The sequence below is a fragment of the Belonocnema kinseyi genome, chromosome 3 (genome assembly GCF_010883055.1).
Source record: "Belonocnema kinseyi isolate 2016_QV_RU_SX_M_011 chromosome 3, B_treatae_v1, whole genome shotgun sequence".
In the NCBI taxonomy this organism is placed as follows: Eukaryota; Metazoa; Arthropoda; class Insecta; order Hymenoptera; family Cynipidae; genus Belonocnema; species Belonocnema kinseyi.
The window spans coordinates 53,198,527-53,218,095 of NC_046659.1; the positions used below are offsets into that span (position 1 = coordinate 53,198,527).

General features: G+C 34.0%; 1 protein-coding gene across 2 annotated transcripts in view; it reads right to left on the reverse strand.

Moving 5' to 3' along the window:
* Positions 1-295: 295 nt before the first annotated feature.
* The window catches only part of LOC117169059 (LIM/homeobox protein Lhx5), a 74,471-nt gene continuing 55,197 nt past the window's right edge, over positions 296-19,569 (reverse strand). Inside the window, exons 4-8 of one of the 2 annotated variants that reach the window (XM_033355161.1) lie at positions 10,953-11,159; positions 8,130-8,371; positions 7,629-7,914; positions 4,868-5,035; positions 296-1,271 (exon numbers count right to left, since the gene is read on the reverse strand). In XM_033355161.1, coding sequence (XP_033211052.1) covers positions 1,156-1,271; positions 4,868-5,035; positions 7,629-7,914; positions 8,130-8,371; positions 10,953-11,159 — 1,019 coding nt within the window. In that variant the 3' untranslated portion in view covers positions 296-1,155. Of the gene's footprint in view, positions 1,272-4,867; positions 5,057-7,628; positions 7,915-8,129; positions 8,372-10,952; positions 11,160-19,569 lie in introns of both variants that reach the window. The other variant, XM_033355160.1, reaches the window with a different exon arrangement.

Below are 19,569 nucleotides of genomic sequence, written 5' to 3' on the forward strand. Positions count from 1 at the left end.
ATGCAGTGAACCCCTTTAATAGTCCTCACTTATCCCTTCCGAGAATCGACGCTACGCCGCATATAGGTGTAACAGGAGCTGCGCGGGTTCTGCGGTTGCCACTCAGGCGGGCATTCAGGCGTGAACAAACAAAAGCGAAGAGGGCTATAATGAGTTAGTTCCCACCCATCGTTTACCCCAAAATCGACGCTATGGAATAGTTTCACTGTAATTGTATATGATATCGAATTTTGGATACTCAAAAGATATATGGACGAGGATGGATTTTGAAAAAATTGATATTACACATTGGTGGATACGGAAATACGAGGTTGTTTATTATAATCATATTTATAATCAATATGCATCATGGCGAAGTGTCTCGTGTGTCGTGTACATACATCAGCATGTATTCTGTATATGCATACATATATATTTTATACTTCCTCTCTTTTTATTCCTCTACTTCATCAATACAGCTTTACGTTTTGCATGTGTATTTACATCAAAAGTCTCCTTATCGGATACTCGTTTTATTCCTATTTATATTTACCAATAAAATTAGTACTTCATTTGGGTGTTTTTGTCTAGTGTGTGAGTGTGTAAATGTGTTTGCGTATGTATACGTTTGTGCACTGTACTTTTGTACATGACTCGCTGTGCGTGTTTGTAGCGTGTAACAGCATTATCTACAGGACGCTTATGAAATCAACGTGTCAAACTAATCAACAGGGGATTGTACAATATTACACGATAAAGTCTCAAATTTTTTATACACAATAATAATAAAGTGTCGCTATCAGCGACAGCAATAATAATATCAATATAATATTTTATATAATAATAATAATAATAATAATAATGTTAATAATGACAATGACGAAATAATCATTCGCAATATTATAATGAAAATCAATATATTTATAATATCAATAATTGCAGTGTTCGGCCTATCTTACAATGAAAACAAAGGAACATCACTGACGCGTCAGATGTCAGTTTTGAAGTAAAATTCTTATCAAACAGATCCAAAAAAAAGGGGCAAGCCAAGCTCATTTCGACTGGATTCGACTTGCGCGATTCATCGCTGCGTTTAGGTACTCGAGCTCTTCGCAACATAACAACGTTGCCGTGAAATTAATTAAATGTGAACGTAAACTTTAACGAAACCACATCCTACCAGACGAGGCCCTCGCTCTGCATCTGGTGCGGCTCAGGAAATCCGCCCCCGGCGCCCCCTCCACCCGGGCCGCCCGCATTTGCACCCCCGCTGGGATTACCCTGTCCACCACCTATAAAAGAAAATCAAATTCGTCAGCACAATTTTTAAGGCTAATAGAGATTTTATTGTCATTTTTCTTTTTTATATATTTTGTATTGTCGCCCTAAAATCATACGATGTACTACTTGGTAAATTATAACTGTTAAAGTTTTGCTAGTCTAAAACTGCTTAACATAAAGAGAGTTTTGGATCAACGCCCTGTCATCTGCTACCTAATGACATTGATTCATTATTTTGTTATGTGGGATTATGCAGCCTTATTTCTCCTGTGAAAATCACAGCTGAGAGGAATTTTAGTACTTTTATTATAAATGTTTTTATATTTATCTTGTTAGTGCAGTTTTTGCAATTTTATTTAAATATAACAAAGGATATCCTGGTTTTCTAACTTGATGAAATGAAATGGACTTGGCAGATGTTTTAAAAACACATTTCTTCACGTGTAAATAAGAAATTTGGAGATATTTTGTTGAAAGTTGTATTTTTTATATTTGAAATTTTTAATGCTGTCAAGCCTATATGAAAAATTGTGCTAGAGAAAAAATGAACATCACTTTTTTGTCGAAGGTCAATTGCATTCAGCTCTTTAATCGAGTTTTTTAACAGTAGAAGAAAATTTCTAGTTAAAGTTTCGAATATAGATTCATCCCACACCAATCTGCAGTATTCCGAATCTTTCCGAAATCGATATCCGATTCAACACACATGAATCCAAACCAACCTGAAGCACATTTTTTTGTTATTGTCAAGCCGTGTACCAGCACCCAGCGCAGTTCAATTTGATCTTTATTTCAATCCTTATTAATTCGTGCATGCAATCTAAACTCAAATTCATTCTGTTTAATTTCAATTGTACACTCACGTTGAAAGAATTGAAATGTTAGTTCATTCAACCCTATTCAATTTTCAAGCCAAATCAATCCGAGGAGAATGACGATATATTTCCACAATTTATTTGATTTTGCCTTCAGAGTTTAGAAATATTCCCTCATTTTTTCGCATGATAAATTAATAGAGAGTGTTAAAGGAGATTTTATGAAAAAAATTATTTGTAAAAAGTGATCATAATTTAGTTTTATTTGAAATCAACGCTGATTAATCGATTTTCAACTTACACTAAAATCTACATAAGTATACAATTATCAAGTTTAGAACGCACGACGATTAGTTCAAATAATTATTTTCGAGTTTTAAACTGAAATAGCATTGCATCGGGACGAGACAAAAAACTTATAGGACAGACTTTGATCTGCCTTTTTAAAATCCTTAACTTTAGAATATCTGTGATATCTGTGAATTTCAAATATTTCAAAAATGCTTTTAATATTATTTAGCAAGTTTTCATTTTAAACTTTTAGTTTTGAACTTTTTTAAACTTTATTAAAATGTGCTTTTTGACACTTTATTGATATAATTTTAGAGCAAATGTATTATTCAAATAAAAGTGGCAGCTTTTTGGACTCATTTGGAATGCTCTAGACTATTAAAGAACATTCTAAAATATTTTGAAATATTTTGGAATTTAATCTAGAATATTCTTAAGTGTCGGAATGTCCTTCACTTTCTAGAATATTAGGGAATACTCCATTTTTTCTGTATTCTTCTTGCTAGAATTTTATGTCCAGGATATTCTGGGATTTCCAGAATAAATATTATTTGATTCCTAAAAAAATCTTGGGAATGTTTAATTCTGGAATGTTTCCCTATATGTTTTGACATGTTTTCGAACGGTGTTGAGTAAAATATTCTGCAGTGTTCTTGAAGAAATTGGAAGCTTGTAAGAATTCTATTGAACGTTCTCTATTTTGTATTGTTTCTTAATACATATTCTGGAAATTTCTGGAATGTTCTTTATGCGGAGAAAACTGATATGGTTATAGTAACTAAAATTATCAAGTTGCATTTAATATGGTTGCTTCCACAACAATGCTATTTGTAGCCCATCCACATGTAATGTAAGCCGCTTCTTTTGCGTGTAGTTAGGTTAAATTATGATATGGTTATCACAAACACAGTGTTGCAGCTACATGCTTGTGGTTGTCGAAACTACAACGCGTGGATGTCCTACAACCACTGTGTGTATCTCAAACATTTCTGATTGATTGCGCATAGTTGCGCAGATTCACGTGCGCCAAAATGCATGACGTACCGTCCCCACCAGGCCCCCGACGCCATCAGATTATTTCTTGTGTGCATCGAATGTAGATGAAAAGTGACTGAAAGTGCTAAAGTGGTGATATATTAGAATATTCGAAGTGTATGGACAATGGAGAATCAAGGGAAAATGTGCGCAAAATCTTAAGAACTTTAAAACCTTTTGACGAGTTTAAAAGGTACGTAAGTAAGGTTTTGGCCGTTAATTTTCGAAATGTAAACTCCGAAATATTTTGTACATCACAAGTTTATGATTTTTTTAATTTGAGTGTTTTAATATTGTTTGAGGTGAACCAAAATGCTTTTATTATATTTGAATTGATGTATTTTAAGCGAAATTTGTCAACTTTGTACAGTAAGTAACATGCACATTCAAATAAAAACTTATGTACCATTAATGCTGAAAATTTTTTCTTCATCCACACCCTAGTCAAAACATCTTTTACTGTGCAGTTGTAGCAACCACCCGTTAGTAGAGAGAACTTTATTTTTGTGGTGGTAATAACCACAATGTGTGCCTACGGCAACCACAATGTGTGCATGCGACAACCACATAGCGGGGTTTAGAAAACTACAACGTGTATCTGCAGCAACAACATAGTGTGGTAATGGCAACCATAAGGCACGGCTGTGGCAACATATAGTGTGGTGGTAAGAAACACAGTACATACTTCTGGCAGACACACAGTGTAGTTCTTACAACTAGCCTCTTACACAAACAGCTATGTAGTTGTGGAAACCACAATTATAGTTAGACCATATTTTACTATTTGTTGTGGTTGTAACAACCCTAATTATGGAACTTAAACCATACAGTTTTCTCTGTGGTTTCTAAAAAATATTTTGAAGTGTTCTGAAATTCTGGGATTATCTCTTTAAATCCAAAATATTCTTGATTATTCTATACAGTGTTCATGACTTTTTTAAATATTCTAAATTTTTTTTAAATATCCTGGAATTTTGAACAATATGTTTGAATATCGAAATATTGTAAAACGTCCTGGAATGAATTCATATTCTACATTTTGGGAATCCGTTAGAAATCCGAATGCTTTATAAATTTATGAATTTATTATCTGAAGAATGATTCGATTAATTTATATAGTATAAGCAGCAATTATTAGACAAGAAGAAAGATTCTTTTTTACACATTTTTACATTGAAAAGGAAATCATAATTCAGACTGCCATCACCTCTAATAGAGTTAATTCAATCGTTAGTAAATCGCTTTGAAAATAAGGAGGTCGTTAACAGATTTGCCTTTGCAGAGCCCAAGCGCAAACAAACGTCAAGGAGTCGATTCACCGTGGTGAGAAACGGTGGAGGGTCACAATGGCAATCAAGTCCCCGTATAATAATCAGGTCCATATTTTTATGGACTGCCCCCTCGTATAGTAGATTCCTTTTTTTCCTCTGTCGTCTTATACTTATAATTTTTATTTTTTTTTTTACCTGGAGGTGCTAGGAATTCGCCAGGGCTGCCGCCCGAGGGTGCTGGGGGCCCCTGACCTGGGGGCCCCGTGAGAAATTCAGGAGGTCCGCCTCCAGCACCAGGTGGAGGATACTCCCCTGCCACTGCCGCCGCCGCAGCCATTCCAGCTATACTCGCTGGGTCCAAACCTGTCATAAACAAATTCGCAACTTTTCAGAGAACGTCGAACCTTTGGCTATCTCCGAATAGGCTGGGCCTGTCGTGGCGGAATTTACCATTTTTGAACTTGATCTTAAATTCATTGTACATGATTATTCAAATCATTTTAGAGAACTAATTACTGGTTTGAGCAATTAATTAGAGCTGTGTTACAAACTGTCGTTCTAGTTTTAATTTTGTAGCAGTATCTTTATCTTTTCTCTTATGTTATTAAATCTGATCGTATATTTACCTGTCCTGCAGGACAGGTACATATATAAAGAACAGATGTAATATTTTCGATTTCACCGTGTTGGAATTATTATCCTAAATGTAGTAATGTTATTTCTTTAGATTTTGATCTGGACTCCAGAATTCTTATAAGACAAGCCGTTATAAATAAAATCAGAGCCGGAATCTGATTTTGACTCTAAGACCTGATATTGGAATTCTCAGTTTAAATCTGATATTAGAGTTACAATTTGATCTTGAAGTCGGAGTCTGATATTAAAGTCAAAATTTGATTTTTATAATAAGGTCAAAAATGTAATACAATCAGGATCTGATTATAAATATAGAATCTTATTTTAGAATTTAAATCTGATAGTTAATTCACAATGTAATGTTGGACCAGAAATCGAATTCTAGTTCCTTAATTTGATATTGGATTCACAATCTGATTCTGATACTAAAATCTGATTAGGAACACACACTAAGATTCTGGTGTCAGTATTTAATATTTCAATTATAATTTGAGTGATACTGGAGTCAAAATCTGCTTTCTTATCCACAACCAAAGCCTGAAGTCTGAATTGGATATTTGATTCAGAATATGATTTTCGTTCTAAAGTATAATTCTGAAGACAAAATCTGATACTAGGGTCACAACTTTATATTAGACTCAGAATCTGCTTTAAATACCGTAATAAAATTCTGAAGTCTTAATCTCAAAGTGCAAAATATTGCAGTCACAATCTGATTTTAGATTTAGATTCTGGTATTGTATACCAGTAAAATCCAACATATGATTGTCGGGCCTACTATTGGCGAGAAAATTCGAGTCCTCTGGCTTTGACGTTGAATAAGTATGTGAAAAAAATGGTAGGTTAATGAAAAATATCTCGTTATTAAGGGGAAAATGTTGTACGTTAATGAGCCGAAAACTGATATTCCAAAAAATTATTTGTAGCTTACAGATCTGAAAATACGATGAAAAGTGAGGAAATTTGATAGCTTTTAAAATCAGTGAACTTTAGAGCATAGTTTTTTATAGAAAAAATAATAGGAAAAATCTGAAAAAATTCAAGGTGGTACATTAAAAATTTCTGAACAGATTGGAATCTGTTCGGAAATATTTAATGTACCACCATGAATTTTTTCAGATTTTTCCTATTACTTTTTCAATAAAAAACTATACTTCAAAGTTCACTGTTTTTAAAAGCTATCAAATTTCCTCACTTTTCATCGTATTTTCAGATCTGTAAGCTACAAATAATTTTTTGGAATATTACTTTTCGGCTCATTAACGTACAACATTTTCCCCTTAATAACGAGATATTTTTCATTAACCTACCATTTTTTTCACATACTTATTCAACGTCAAAGCCAGAGGACTCGAATTTTCTCGCCGATAGTAAATATAATATTGGATAAGTCAGAAACTGATTTCAGATTCACAATCAAAGCCTGCAGTCAGAATTCGATATTTGATTCAGAATATGATTTTGGTTCTAAATTATGATTCTGAAGAATACTGGTACGGATACTAGATAATAGAGATACAATTTGATATTAGATGCTGCAGAACCTGCTTTTTGTTCCAAAACATTATTCTGAAGTCATAATCTGACATTTCCACAATCTGATTTCAGATTCAGAATCATTTATTATATGGTTTTATTCTTATATTTAGGTCAAAATCTGATTTTCGCTCTAGAATCTGGGAATCAGAGCAATTGTATCCTTGATTTTATTACGCAAAACTTTCTGTTTTATATGTCACCAAAGACTCTCAACAGGCAACAGGATTAAATTATCTCATTTTTGTTCCTAAGTACGATTCTGAGGACAGAATTGCATACGAAAGCCACAATCTGATATTAAAGTCAGAATCCTATTTTGGTTCCAAAATCTGATTTCACAGTCTGAATGTGAGCTTGCCTATTGCATTCAAAATTTAATTTTGCATCGAAAGTATGATTTTGAAGACAGAATCTATGATATTAGAAATACAATTTGATATTAGAATTTAGAATCGGATTTTGAACGTTATTGTCTCCGATTTTTGTTCTCTAAAATCTAATAGTAGGTTCAGAATTAGATTTTTCATCCACATTCATATTCTGGAGTCTGCCTTCGATACTCATTTAAATTCCAATCTAATTATTCAATTTTGATAATAAAACAAACCCTTCATTAATAAAACAGCAAAACAGATATGCAAGTACTTGTGAAAAGGAAATTATTGGAAATTGTTATGACATTTGTATTCTTTTAAGGCATGAGAATAAGGGATGGAAATAAAAAATGTATTATTTATTCAAATATCTTATTGCATATTTGGATAATTAGCGTAAGACTCACCAGGATTTCCAGGTCCACTAAAAGGTGGTCCATGAGGGTGGGGTGGTGGGTGTCCGCCGAAGAACTCGTGATGAAACGCTACGGGTCCACCGTATCCAAACTCGAATTTGTCGGCAGCGAAGTATGGGAATCCTGGGGGCGGGCCATCCTCACCGCCCAGGGCTCCGTGGTTCAAATTTAATGGGAATCCCCTCATCTTCCTGGTGCCACCGAAGAACGGACTCCTGCCCATCGACGTCAGCTGCTTTAACCTCCGCTCTTTACTTCTCTTGTTTTGAAACCAAACCTATGTTGAGGGCAAAGAACAAAAAAACCTAAATGATGAGACCCTCGCTAGGAGGTGGAGTTACCAAACAATGGTTCAGGTCAATAAGAATAATCAAGATCTTTAAATCTAATTAAAATTGAGGGCTATACTTTGTTAAGGAACTCTCATTTATTCTCTTTCAACAGTCTTTATTCGTATGGAGTCTTTTCTTCATAAATTGATTGAAAGCTTACCTGTATCACCCTCATAGGAAGCCCTGTTTCTTTAGCAAGGCTTTCCCTAATATGCCTAGTGGGTTTCGGAGTTTGCGAAAAAGCAGTCTTCAGGATTTCCAACTGTTTCGCCTTTATAGTTGTCCTCGGCCCCCGTCTTTTGGATCCTGCACCCCCATCACCACTTCCGCCTCCAGCACCACCATCAGGACTCTTGTTCTCTGTCTGACTATCTCTAGTTTCCGGGTCACCGTCCAAGGAACCTTTAACAGATCAAAGCCAAATCCTCAAATCTCCTTTCTAAACAAAATTCTTTGAATAGCATCCTGCAAACATCCTCTCGTATCTTAAAGGATGTCTCCAAGTTTCGGATAGGTTAATCAGTTGTGAATATTCCCACAAGGAACTCCTGAAATTCTACCATACCAAATCCTAAAGCCGATTTCTTCAACAGAAGGAGAGAGTAACCTTGTTTTTAAGATGGTACAGAAAACAGATGACTTATCAAATGAGTTCTTTACAATTTGAATCAACAAAAAACAGATAACATATTAACAGTTGGTTTAAATTTGTTCAAATCAGATTATATCAGACATGACTCTAAATCTAATATCTCTACCAAGAACTTTTTGTAGGCAAATGTCCAAAATACGGCGACTATTCAGCATAAAACTTGAAAGTCATCTTGACGTCGACGTTTTTACCTTCAGTAGGGAGTTTCGCATTGTCATTTTGATCGCGCTACATTGAAACTCTGCGAATGGGTATCGCGATGACTTCTTCAGTGAACAAACAGACGTCAGCAGGTAGAGGAGGATAAACTTTTCCTTGTATCTTCATCGAGCCAACAACGACGCTCCCCAGAAGCATTGAAACCCCATAGGATTATTATGGCTCCCCATTGAAACGTATATGGCCTACGATAATCTATACCAGGGAGGTCTTAACCACGGGACAAAGAAAATGTTTGGACAGTGTCACACCACACAACGGAGTACCCCTTGAAGACACCCTTGTATGGTGGAAGCTGTACGAGTTGCGAGTACCCACCAATCCATTGTCATGCCGATAAAAGAGCAGGGAGCGAATAATGTAGGGCGTAAAAGACCTGCACTTTATAATCGTTTTTCCACGCCAGGTTACCGCGATCACCTTTTTCCTATCTCGTTTCTGTCTCGCACAGAACTGCTTCTCTCAATGTTCTTCTGTATTTTTTTTAAGCAGAAGTCTCTGGTCATACGTCTGTCATAGCTTTCTGTTTTTTATCGGGGAGATAACAGTCTCTGATGACTGATTTTTGAATATTTAATTGTTCATTTAGAATCAATAGCTAATTTGGTTAGCCTTGTTAGATATTTTTATGTATTTTCTGACATAAGAAGTATATAGTTGTTTCAAATATTTTCTGAACTATTTTATCTGTAGGAGAAAATAGATGTATCAACATTTTATTCTGTTAAAGAGTAGACAATGGATCGGGAAACCGGGAAATCACTGTGAGTTCTTTTAGACCCCGAGAAAACAGGAAATGACAGTGAATTTAATTTTTACCATTCAAGTTTGTACAACTTGAAGTTGAAACATTTAATATTTAAACAATCTTCAGTATTTCTTATTCAAGTCATTGAATTCCGATTGCCAAAAAATTGAATTTGTTCAATTTTCCATGTTTTTTTAATTTTTAACAATCTCAGTTTGAAAACATTCAATTTTTACTGTTTTAATTTTTTAATAAACATTTTTTGCAGCGTCTACTTCAGTACTTTGGAATCGAAGAATTTTTTATGTTTTTCATTAGGAGATTATCGAATTTTGAAAGCTTCGAAGTTGTAAAATATGGAACGCTGGAGTTTAAAATTGCTCAATTTTTAATGCTTGATTTTCAAGATAAAAATTTAGAATTTTTCTAAATTAAATTCGTTAATTTTGGAGATTACTTTTTTGCTTTTTGAAGTTGAAGAGTTTTCGGTTTTGAAGGTTTGAATTTGAAAGTTCAGATAAAGGGATAAAGTGTGTCAACTCCGTTAAAAAACTTAGGGATTTTTTTTAAATCTTAACCGACTACCCATTATCGGCGAGAAAAACAAATGCTAGCACAACAAAAAAACAGACATACTCGTATAAAAGCTAAAAGTATTCTATGTAAATGAGCTTGAAGACGTTTATGTAAAAAAATTTTTGTGCTTAGCAGACTAAAAATTGTAAAAAAAAGTAAGGATTTTCGGGTACATTTAAGAACAGTCAAGTTTTTTTTAATTTCTCAACTGCAACTTGTTCACAACAGTTTTCCTCATACTCATGAATTTTTTTAAATTTTTCCCATCGCCCCTTGTATAAGAAATAATACTCTAAACTTGACTGTTCTTAAATGTACCCGAAAATCCTTACTTTTTTTTACTTTTTTCAGTCTGCTGAGCACAAAATTTTTTTTACTTAAACGTCTTCAAGCTCATTTACGTAGAAGACTTTCAGGTTTTATATGACTGTTTTTTTGTTGCGTTAGCATTTTTTTTGACTGAGTTATTAACCTTCAAAGGCAGATGCCTATAGTTTTCTCGCCGATAGTAGTATTATATTGTGCACAACAAACAAAGCAGACTTTGTATGATACATACGGCGTTTGTTTCAAATTCCTACTTAAATTGTTTCTGGTTCGAAACTGGCTGTTTAAAATTTCCAAGAACATTCTTCCATTAATAAATCATCTGTTTTTTGTTACATCATGTGATGATATAGCCAATACAAATATCTATAATCTTGTATGTTTTTTCAATGATATTATTCGCACCTTGTCGCTATGAAGATAGTAATCGTAAGGGTATGCGGCTTTGGCGCTAAACTTACCTTGATCCTCGGAATCCTCTTGCTTGCAAGTATCACTTCCGAGAGGTAAATCGCCAGCGTGACCAACGCCTTGGCTACCCGGACCACCAGATCCCAAGTTGTGTGGTCCCAGATGGGGTCCACCGACACCTCCATGGTGTTGGTGACCAACACCACTACCATCATCCTCTTCGTCTTCTGATGCTGAACCCATCAAAGAGTCTCCTCCTGCAAACAGCCAAAAATAATATTTTTCATTATATTAGAATTTAGATCAAATAATTTACGGAATGAGAAAAATAAACAATTCGTATATTGTCTATTGTCGATTCTCCACTAAATAACTTTTCCAGTTGGTATCAAGGTTTATAGCAGGTTATGCTAATGGCTATTGGAAACTCGTAAAAGTTCCAAGGATAGGTACCATAATTGTTAGGTGATGATAACCCTACACTCCTACAGCAAAGATTACAAAAATTTCTTCTAATAGAACATAATCACTTAATCGTTAACCACATTTGCAAAGAGATGAGGGGAACAAGTGCGTGTAAAACTCTGATACTAAAACGTTAGTTGTCCTTTGATTATGGAAGCTTTGAATACATAATTCAAGAGCAAACCATGAGTGAAATATTATTATTAATAAAATTTCCTAATAGAGGTCTGGGTTAGATAACATTCTATTATATGAGTTATATAGATCACGAACGATGAGCAAGATATTGGTTGATATAAATCAGATGTATATTTAAAAAGTCTAATTAAATTATAATCAAAGTCTCTTATTTCGAGATATTTTATGCTGAATTTCCTTCTTTCAAATTAAAAATTGTTAAGCTTTTATTTTCTTAGATTTTTTCATTCTTGCTGTTATAATTCGAAATTATACAATATTTTAATTATAATGTAAGTTTTAGTTGGAAATCTTTAATAATTGATATGAGGCTTTAAATTGAACAATTAATGTTTTTTAAACTTAACAATTGAAAAATGTCCTAGTTGAAGGATTTCAAATTTTTTAAATCGATTGTCGAAATATTCCTGATAGTATAAATTCACTTTAAAATTGAGAATTAATTAACTAAAGAATTTAAAACTCGATATGCATAAAATTATGCAGATTTAGTATGAAAACGTTATTCCATATTTTAAAGTATTGTATTGAAAACCCAAGTACAAAAAAGACTATTCCACCGATACATTCGCGCTAACTTTCCCCAAAGGCCAGCCGATCTATTGAAATGATACACAGGGCCGACAGCGGGTGCCGAATATTGGTCCAATATACAAACGCAACTTTGAGGCTGCGTTTATAAAACGGGCCGAAACAAGTTTCTTATAAAAGCCTGGATTGTCATACGACCGGCTGTGCTTAAACTTGAAAAAAGATTAGGGGATCTCTAATAGGGTTACATGGTGTAGACTGTAGGGTGTAGGGTAATGCAAAACAATTTCACCAATCAGGCACTACACTGAGAATCTTATTTAAGTGCGTTTTCCGATGGGCCTTAATGGCGTTCACATTCAGGACCGTCGGAACTATTTCTGTTGGATTTGGACGCATGCTAACAGCTACTGTTTGACACGCATGACTGAGCACTGCCTCTCGTTTCGTCCAGTGGTCCCCGCATCAACAAAATGCCGAGAACTGAAATTTTCATTACGACTTAAATAGAAGTTAATTACATACATGGAATTCCCAATGTATATCTTCGTTCGACCGATCACATGAATAGACTGTTATTATCATTTCGGCAATTCAGCCGATATTTTTAGAAAGAGTGGCCCCAAAAAATTATATACACTCAAATTCCGATACAAAAGCTGTTTCGGGCATGGCTTTCAGTGTCCTTCAGAATAAATCGGGAGAATCTAAACGTAAACAGGCAGAACCACATGAACCATTTTTGTTAGATTCGAACACATGCTAGGAACTGACGCAACTAACGCGCTGAGAGTACTGCCCTCATGCTGTTTGGCACACTTGACTGATCTCCGTCTCGCCCCCCCCCCCTCTCTCTCGCTCTCGCACGGTCCCCGCATCAATAAAATGTCGAGGACTTAAATTCCAGGAATATAGTAAACTGAGGATGTTTATATCGGGAGCCGAGTGTAATTTTTACTGTTTAGCTATCCTATTTTTTATGTGGTGTAAAAATAATAGTGTAAATTTCTATAAATTATAAAAATAATGTTAAAAAAGTAGTCCGAAGGCTTTTAACGCTAAAAGGTAGGTTGATTACTTTGTGTGCGTGTAAACATGACAAATAACTTTTGCAAAATCTATGTAAGTATAATACCAATACAACAGTTGATCCATCTTTAAATGATTAAAGAAACCTTTAAATATTTATTCGATATATCTGAAGTGATTTTAAGGACTTTTCTTACGAGAACTTATATGTGAAGTACAGTGAAAGAAGAAAACTATTGTTGCAAGGGTACTTAAAAAAAGTTGAAGGATAGTTTTCTATAAATGGCACACATTTGACTGTCTACACAGGGCGATTTATAATTATTGAGTGTTGAGAATGTCTGAGATAAATGAAAAAGCACATTCTAAAATTTCAACTCCTATACAGTATACACTATACAGGGTCTTTTCCAAGTTTCATGGGAAGAATTCTGAACAAAATGAGGGTAAAATTATGTTCAGTGATGCGTACCATTATCTTATGATCATACTTATTTCTTTTACGTCATTTATTTTTCATTTTCATACCAAAAACAATTATTAATACTTTGCATTAGAAGTCTTGGATCACGGGTTAAACATTTTTCAGCTTGCAAAAATTTGCATAATTAGTTTAACATTAAACGAAAAAAAGAGAGGGTGAGAAAACAAAAACAACAATATTTTATTTTTTGAGCCAGCTAAATGGGCAGGAAGTTCTGCTTTTATCACATGAATAATTTAAAACTTTCGATATTAAAATAGAAAATATTATATGAAGACATTGGAAGCAATTACAAATGAAACTTTTTATATGTGTCATAAAAATCTTAAATTTTTAATTGCAGGTCTTAAAAGCAAGGATACAAAGTTAATATCATCATTCTTAGAAGTAGAAAAAATAGCTCCATGAACTAAGAACTAAATTCCTTTCCTTCTGTTCTTCCCTTGTTCTATTTATCCAACGCCCTTATCAAAGAAATGCAAATGAAATTCATTTAAAAATTTCAGATTGGAAATCTCTGAACTTCAATGTCTTAATTTTTCAAGTCTTGTGTTTTGTCAAAATTGTAGAAGATGAAATAATTGACATTGCTGTCAAAATATAATAAAATAAATATTTAATTTTCCGTTTTTGGGAAAATCTTGTCAATTTTTTATTCATTCTCGACAAGCGCGCCATTAGTCAACTCAGATTGTTTGTTTATTCCACGCACTGTCGTAGCAAGCAGACCGTACCTATACTATATTATCGAGTGCGGCAATTTCTTTACGAAATGCGAGTAGGTAGCGAGTAGAGCGAAAGGACCCATTTTGCTTGAAACTTTCAACTCAGAATCGGTGTCGATTGACTTCTCACTTTACGTTTTCTCGAAAGGGTGCGCCGGCGCCCGTAAATCTCTCTTGTCCGACGGAATGTGAGAAAAGTCGACTTTTCGAGTGTCGAAGTCCTTTTTCCTTTTTTATTCTCGAGAAGGGGGCGGACTACTCGAAAAGATCAGGGATCGAGGAGGAGGGGAAGCAGGTCACAGTTCAACGCATTCGACGCCAGAAATTTTACGGACAGGCGCGGGTCATGCCGTTCAGTCTCGACCACATTTTTCATTTAAAATTCATTTCATAGTTTTAAAATAAAATAATACTTTCTTTATTTAGTTTATACTTTTAAAATTTAAATTGACCGAAGAATTAATAATGATTTTATTAGAAATGAAAATGTGAAAACTTTCTTGTAAAATGTTTCAATCTTCGGAATTTGATGTTTAGGATTTAATAACTGTCTACTATTATGTAGAATTTTCTGTTTTCAATTTTCTTTTTTAATTGATAAGTTTGTTTTGAATAAAAGGGTTCCTAATTTAACCATTTTAAATGAAAATTGTTTAAAAATAAAGAATATTTAATTGGAAAGGCGTTCCGAATTGATTATATAATATATAGTTCAAAGGAATTATTTTCTTATTAAACAAACATTTTTTTATTCGAGAAAATTGTTCATAATTTAAAAAAAATCATATTCTTAGTAGCATATGAAAGAAATATTTCTTTAAAAGAACTCTATTTCTGCGTGTCAATAACCCACAAAGAATTATTGCATTTAACAATAATAATGTGAACAATCCTCAGATAATAAATAACCATCTTTAAGAGAAATAAAATCTATTCTCTAAATTTAAAACTATTTCTCAAACCAAACTCAAACCTACATTCATACGTTCAAACCGGTTTCTGCGAATGCTGAGTCGGATTTTGAAGCGAAAAAAAGCAGAGCGCGTAAAATGGGTAATTAATCACAAGAAAGAAACGTGTCAAATATGAGGTTCTGTGTCGAATCACGAGAGCCACAAAGATCGCCGACCTTCTGAGTTCGCACTCGGACCCTTTTTCGGGCTGTTTTAGAGGGTTCCTATCGGTGTCTTATCGGTCGTGGGAGCGAACGAGGAGAAAGAACAAAAATCGAGCGTTGTACTGACAGAGCAGACTAAATTCATATGACGTGATAATGGCGCCCATATAAGCCTTTGCGTTTACGAGGTCGTACGATAAGTTGCAAGCCAAGACAAGAGAAGAGAAGAGAAGAGAAGACAAGACAAGCCAAAACAGAATCCTCGAAGAGAGGAGCTGAGGAAAGAATAAGGGAACGAGTTGGGCAGTTGCGGTTGGTGTCGGCATATGACAAAAGGGGACCCGCTGCGTAACGTAACGACCTTCGGTTTTCGTTTCAGGGTTACAAAACCTCATGAAACCGAGCCGCTCTCTTTCTTGGACCCCGTGCCTAGACCCGGTACGCAGTGTTTTCACAGCTTGTCGCCCTGTTGGTGCCCCTTCAACACCGCTGTGTCATTCCAACACTTTCCAACCACGTTTTTTTACCCTATATCATTTTTCATTTGTCTTTCCAAATCATATTGTCTTAGAAACTAGAAATTAAGTCTAACGATGTATTTCAACACTTCCGGTGACTTCTCAAATATTTTGTGGATTCCATGTCAGAAATAACCACTACACGGAGGAAAATAGAGATTGAAAAGTAGATATTAAAAACCTTGATATTGAACCATAATATATAGATATTAGGGCATAATATCTAATATCTTCTATTCAACATACAATATATTAAAGGTCAATATCCCATGTATAAAACGTCTGATATTAACAGTTAATATCTCAGATAATCAAAAAGCGAAATTTGATCGTAGCAATGTCGTTGACGCGTGGCGTGGTGAAAAAAAATATTGGCCGAGCTTTGCCTGTGTCTTTAGCATTCGTCGTGTATATAGTGGTTTTTTGGATACACATTGCACTATAAGTTATGATGGAAAATGTATCAATTTTTTTGGATGTATCATAATTTTCTCAAGAAAATGAGGACTCATCAGCTAGAGACATCTTTCATATTAGCCTTGAACAGTGTGTTATCTGTTCTACACGAAAATTCTACATGAAAATATAAAGTAGCATGCTTTACAGGTAATTTTTGCATAATTAAAAATATTTCTTGAATTTTTTAGATTCTGCCCTTTATCATATTAGATATTGTCAGTTAAAATCTTCATTTTATTATCTACGGATGATTAACTTTAATATCTAGATTTCTATCCCATAGTTAAATCGCTAAGATATTACCTAGTAATACCTACTATCGGCGAGAAAACTATAGGCATCTGCCTTTGAAGCTTAACAACTAAGTCAAAAAAAATGCTACCGCAACAAAAAAAAGTCATTTAAAAGCTGAAAGTGTTCTACGTTAATGAGCTTAAAGACGTTTATGTACAAAAATTTTTGTGCTTAGCAGACTGAAAAATGTAAAATAAAGAAAGGGTTTTTGGGTACATTTGAGAACAGTCAAGTTTAGAGCATTATTTCTTATACAAGGGGCGATGGAAAAAAAATTGAAAAAATTCATGAGTATGAGGAAAACTGTTGTGAACCAGTTGCAGTTGAGAAATTAAAAAAATAATAAGAATTGTTGCCTAAAAGCACAAAAATGTGCAACTATATTATCTTCAGTTCTAATACAGATATTAAAGCGATTCAAACTGCAAACTGTAATTAATAGGCTCTGCATTTATTTGCATTTTTTTGTGGAAAAACAAGTGACAGAAAGCAGAGGGGGCCCTTTTTTTGTTTTACTGCCGACCGCTGGTGCCATTCTTCGGCCCCTAGTTCTGAATGCTGGGATGGCACCTGGCCACGTGTCAAAGAAAGAGACCAGCGGTCGGCAGTAAAAATAAACGGGCCCCCCCTGCTTTCTGTCACTTGTTTTCCAACAAAAAAAAAATGTCTAAAAATATTGCGATTTTCACAAAAAATAAGACTAACACATCCTTCCGGGTGATTGAAAATAAATGCAGAGCCTATTAATTACAGTTTGCAGTTTGAATCGCTTTAATATCTGTAGTAGAACTGAAGATAATATAGGTGCACATTTTTGTACTTTTAAGCAACAATTTTTATTATTTTTTAAATTTCTGAACTGAAACTGGTATAAGAAATAATGCTCTAAACTTGAATGTTCTCAAATGTACCCAAAAATCCTTACTTTATTTTACATTTTTCAGTCTGCTAAGCACAACAGTTTTTTTACATAAACGTCTTTAAGCTCATTAACGTAGAACACTTTCAGCTTTTAAATGACTTTTTTTTTGTTGCGCTAGAATTTTTTTTACTGAGTTGTTAAGCTTCAAAGGCAGATGCCTATAGTTTTCTCGCCGATAGTAGATAGTCTGTGCTAATATATATTTTTCTCCGCGTACCTAGCTCTAAAATTCAAAATGGTCAGATGTAGAAAAACAACCCTAAAGAACGATACTTAAATTAAAAATGAAAGAAATTCTGTTTTGAAATTAAAATCAGTAAAAATGAACTGAGAAATCCGTTTGAGTAATCAATGAAATATCTCTCAGGTTTTCACTATAAGTTTTCAGTAAAAAATTACTAGCATTTTTAGTGGTGATTATTGAAACTTCAGTAACTGCTAATGTTAATGAAATTAAAGTGGTTATTTACTAATATGTACGGAGAAAAAGTTAATGAAGTTTTAGTTAACATTACTGAAAATTTCAGGCCTCTTGTAGGTGGTGATATAGTTATAGTGTCTGCTTTTCTCAGTGAATATTCAATATAAATCGAAATACAGTACAATCCTTTAATAGCCCTCCCTTCTATAGCCCTTTCGAGAATTGACGCCGCGCCACAGATAGGTGTAACAGGAGCTGCGCGGGGTCTGCGGTTGCCACGCAGCGAGCACTCAGGTGTGAACAAACAAAAGTGGAACGGGATATAATGAGTTAGTTCCCACCCACCGTCAGCCTCAAAATCGGTGCTATAGAAGAGTTTCACTTTCATGAAGCAGTAAACAAAATTACTAGAATTACTAGTGACTATTGCTCATACCTCAATAACTTAAGCTTATGATTGCATTATCAACGTTTTCTTAGTGAATTTTCACAGTCCCTGTTTTGCAATTACAAAGGAAGTACCACTTTTCTTTCACGGAACAAAATGCACAGTTCAAACCAGTACAAAAAAATATTGAAAATCATAAATCAAGAGAACTAAAATACATTTGAATAAAGAAATATTGGTTTATGAAACAACCAATATAAAAAGTTATAGTTTCAGTGAATGGCACTGAAGATTCCAGTCGACCTTTTTTAAAGAATTCAGTGAAAAGTGACTGAAATTTCACTTAATAGCAGTGAAACACTACACGGAGAAAAATGTTTGGTTAATTGTGCTAAGAATTTTAGAAGTTTTCACTATTTCACATAGTAAACTGGTGACACATGGAGCTTAATAGTAGTTTGTAATGTTTCAGTAAAATGATTTATAATATGAAATAAAGGGATTTTATATTTTCAAAAACAGCACAATGTGCTATGCTACATAGTAGTTTCAGTCATTATTTATATTACACGGGGCACATAAACATAGCTTCGCTAACTGGGTTAAGAGCTAATTCTACTTGGTCACATAGTAAAGTTGACCCTTGCCAAGTAGCAGGTATAACTACTGTATGTACTCGTACCTACGTATCCCATGCAGATTAGCCTCATGCGCTATGTCACATGGTAAATTCTGCTACTTCAAACCGTTTAATGCGCTTTTGCCAGATACCTGCGAGAATCGCAGTAAAAAAAGGTTTCATATTATTATACATGGTAAATTCAACTCGATCCAACTAGTAGATATTCATTTCCTAAATACTTACAAGTACTGTATTGAATAGTGTCTAGAACTATACCATATAGTAATTTTAATTGCTTTAAAAACGAATTGCAGCATTTTTTTATAGTTCTTACCGCTATGTAGAAAATCTTATTATACTGTTTTATTTTATAATATATTAAAGGTAAAATTAAAAATGCGGATTTATTATTATTAAATATTCATCTTTATTTTATTTTTCATTTTTAGTTATTTATTACAGTTTCATAAATAAATTTTCTTTTATACATACAA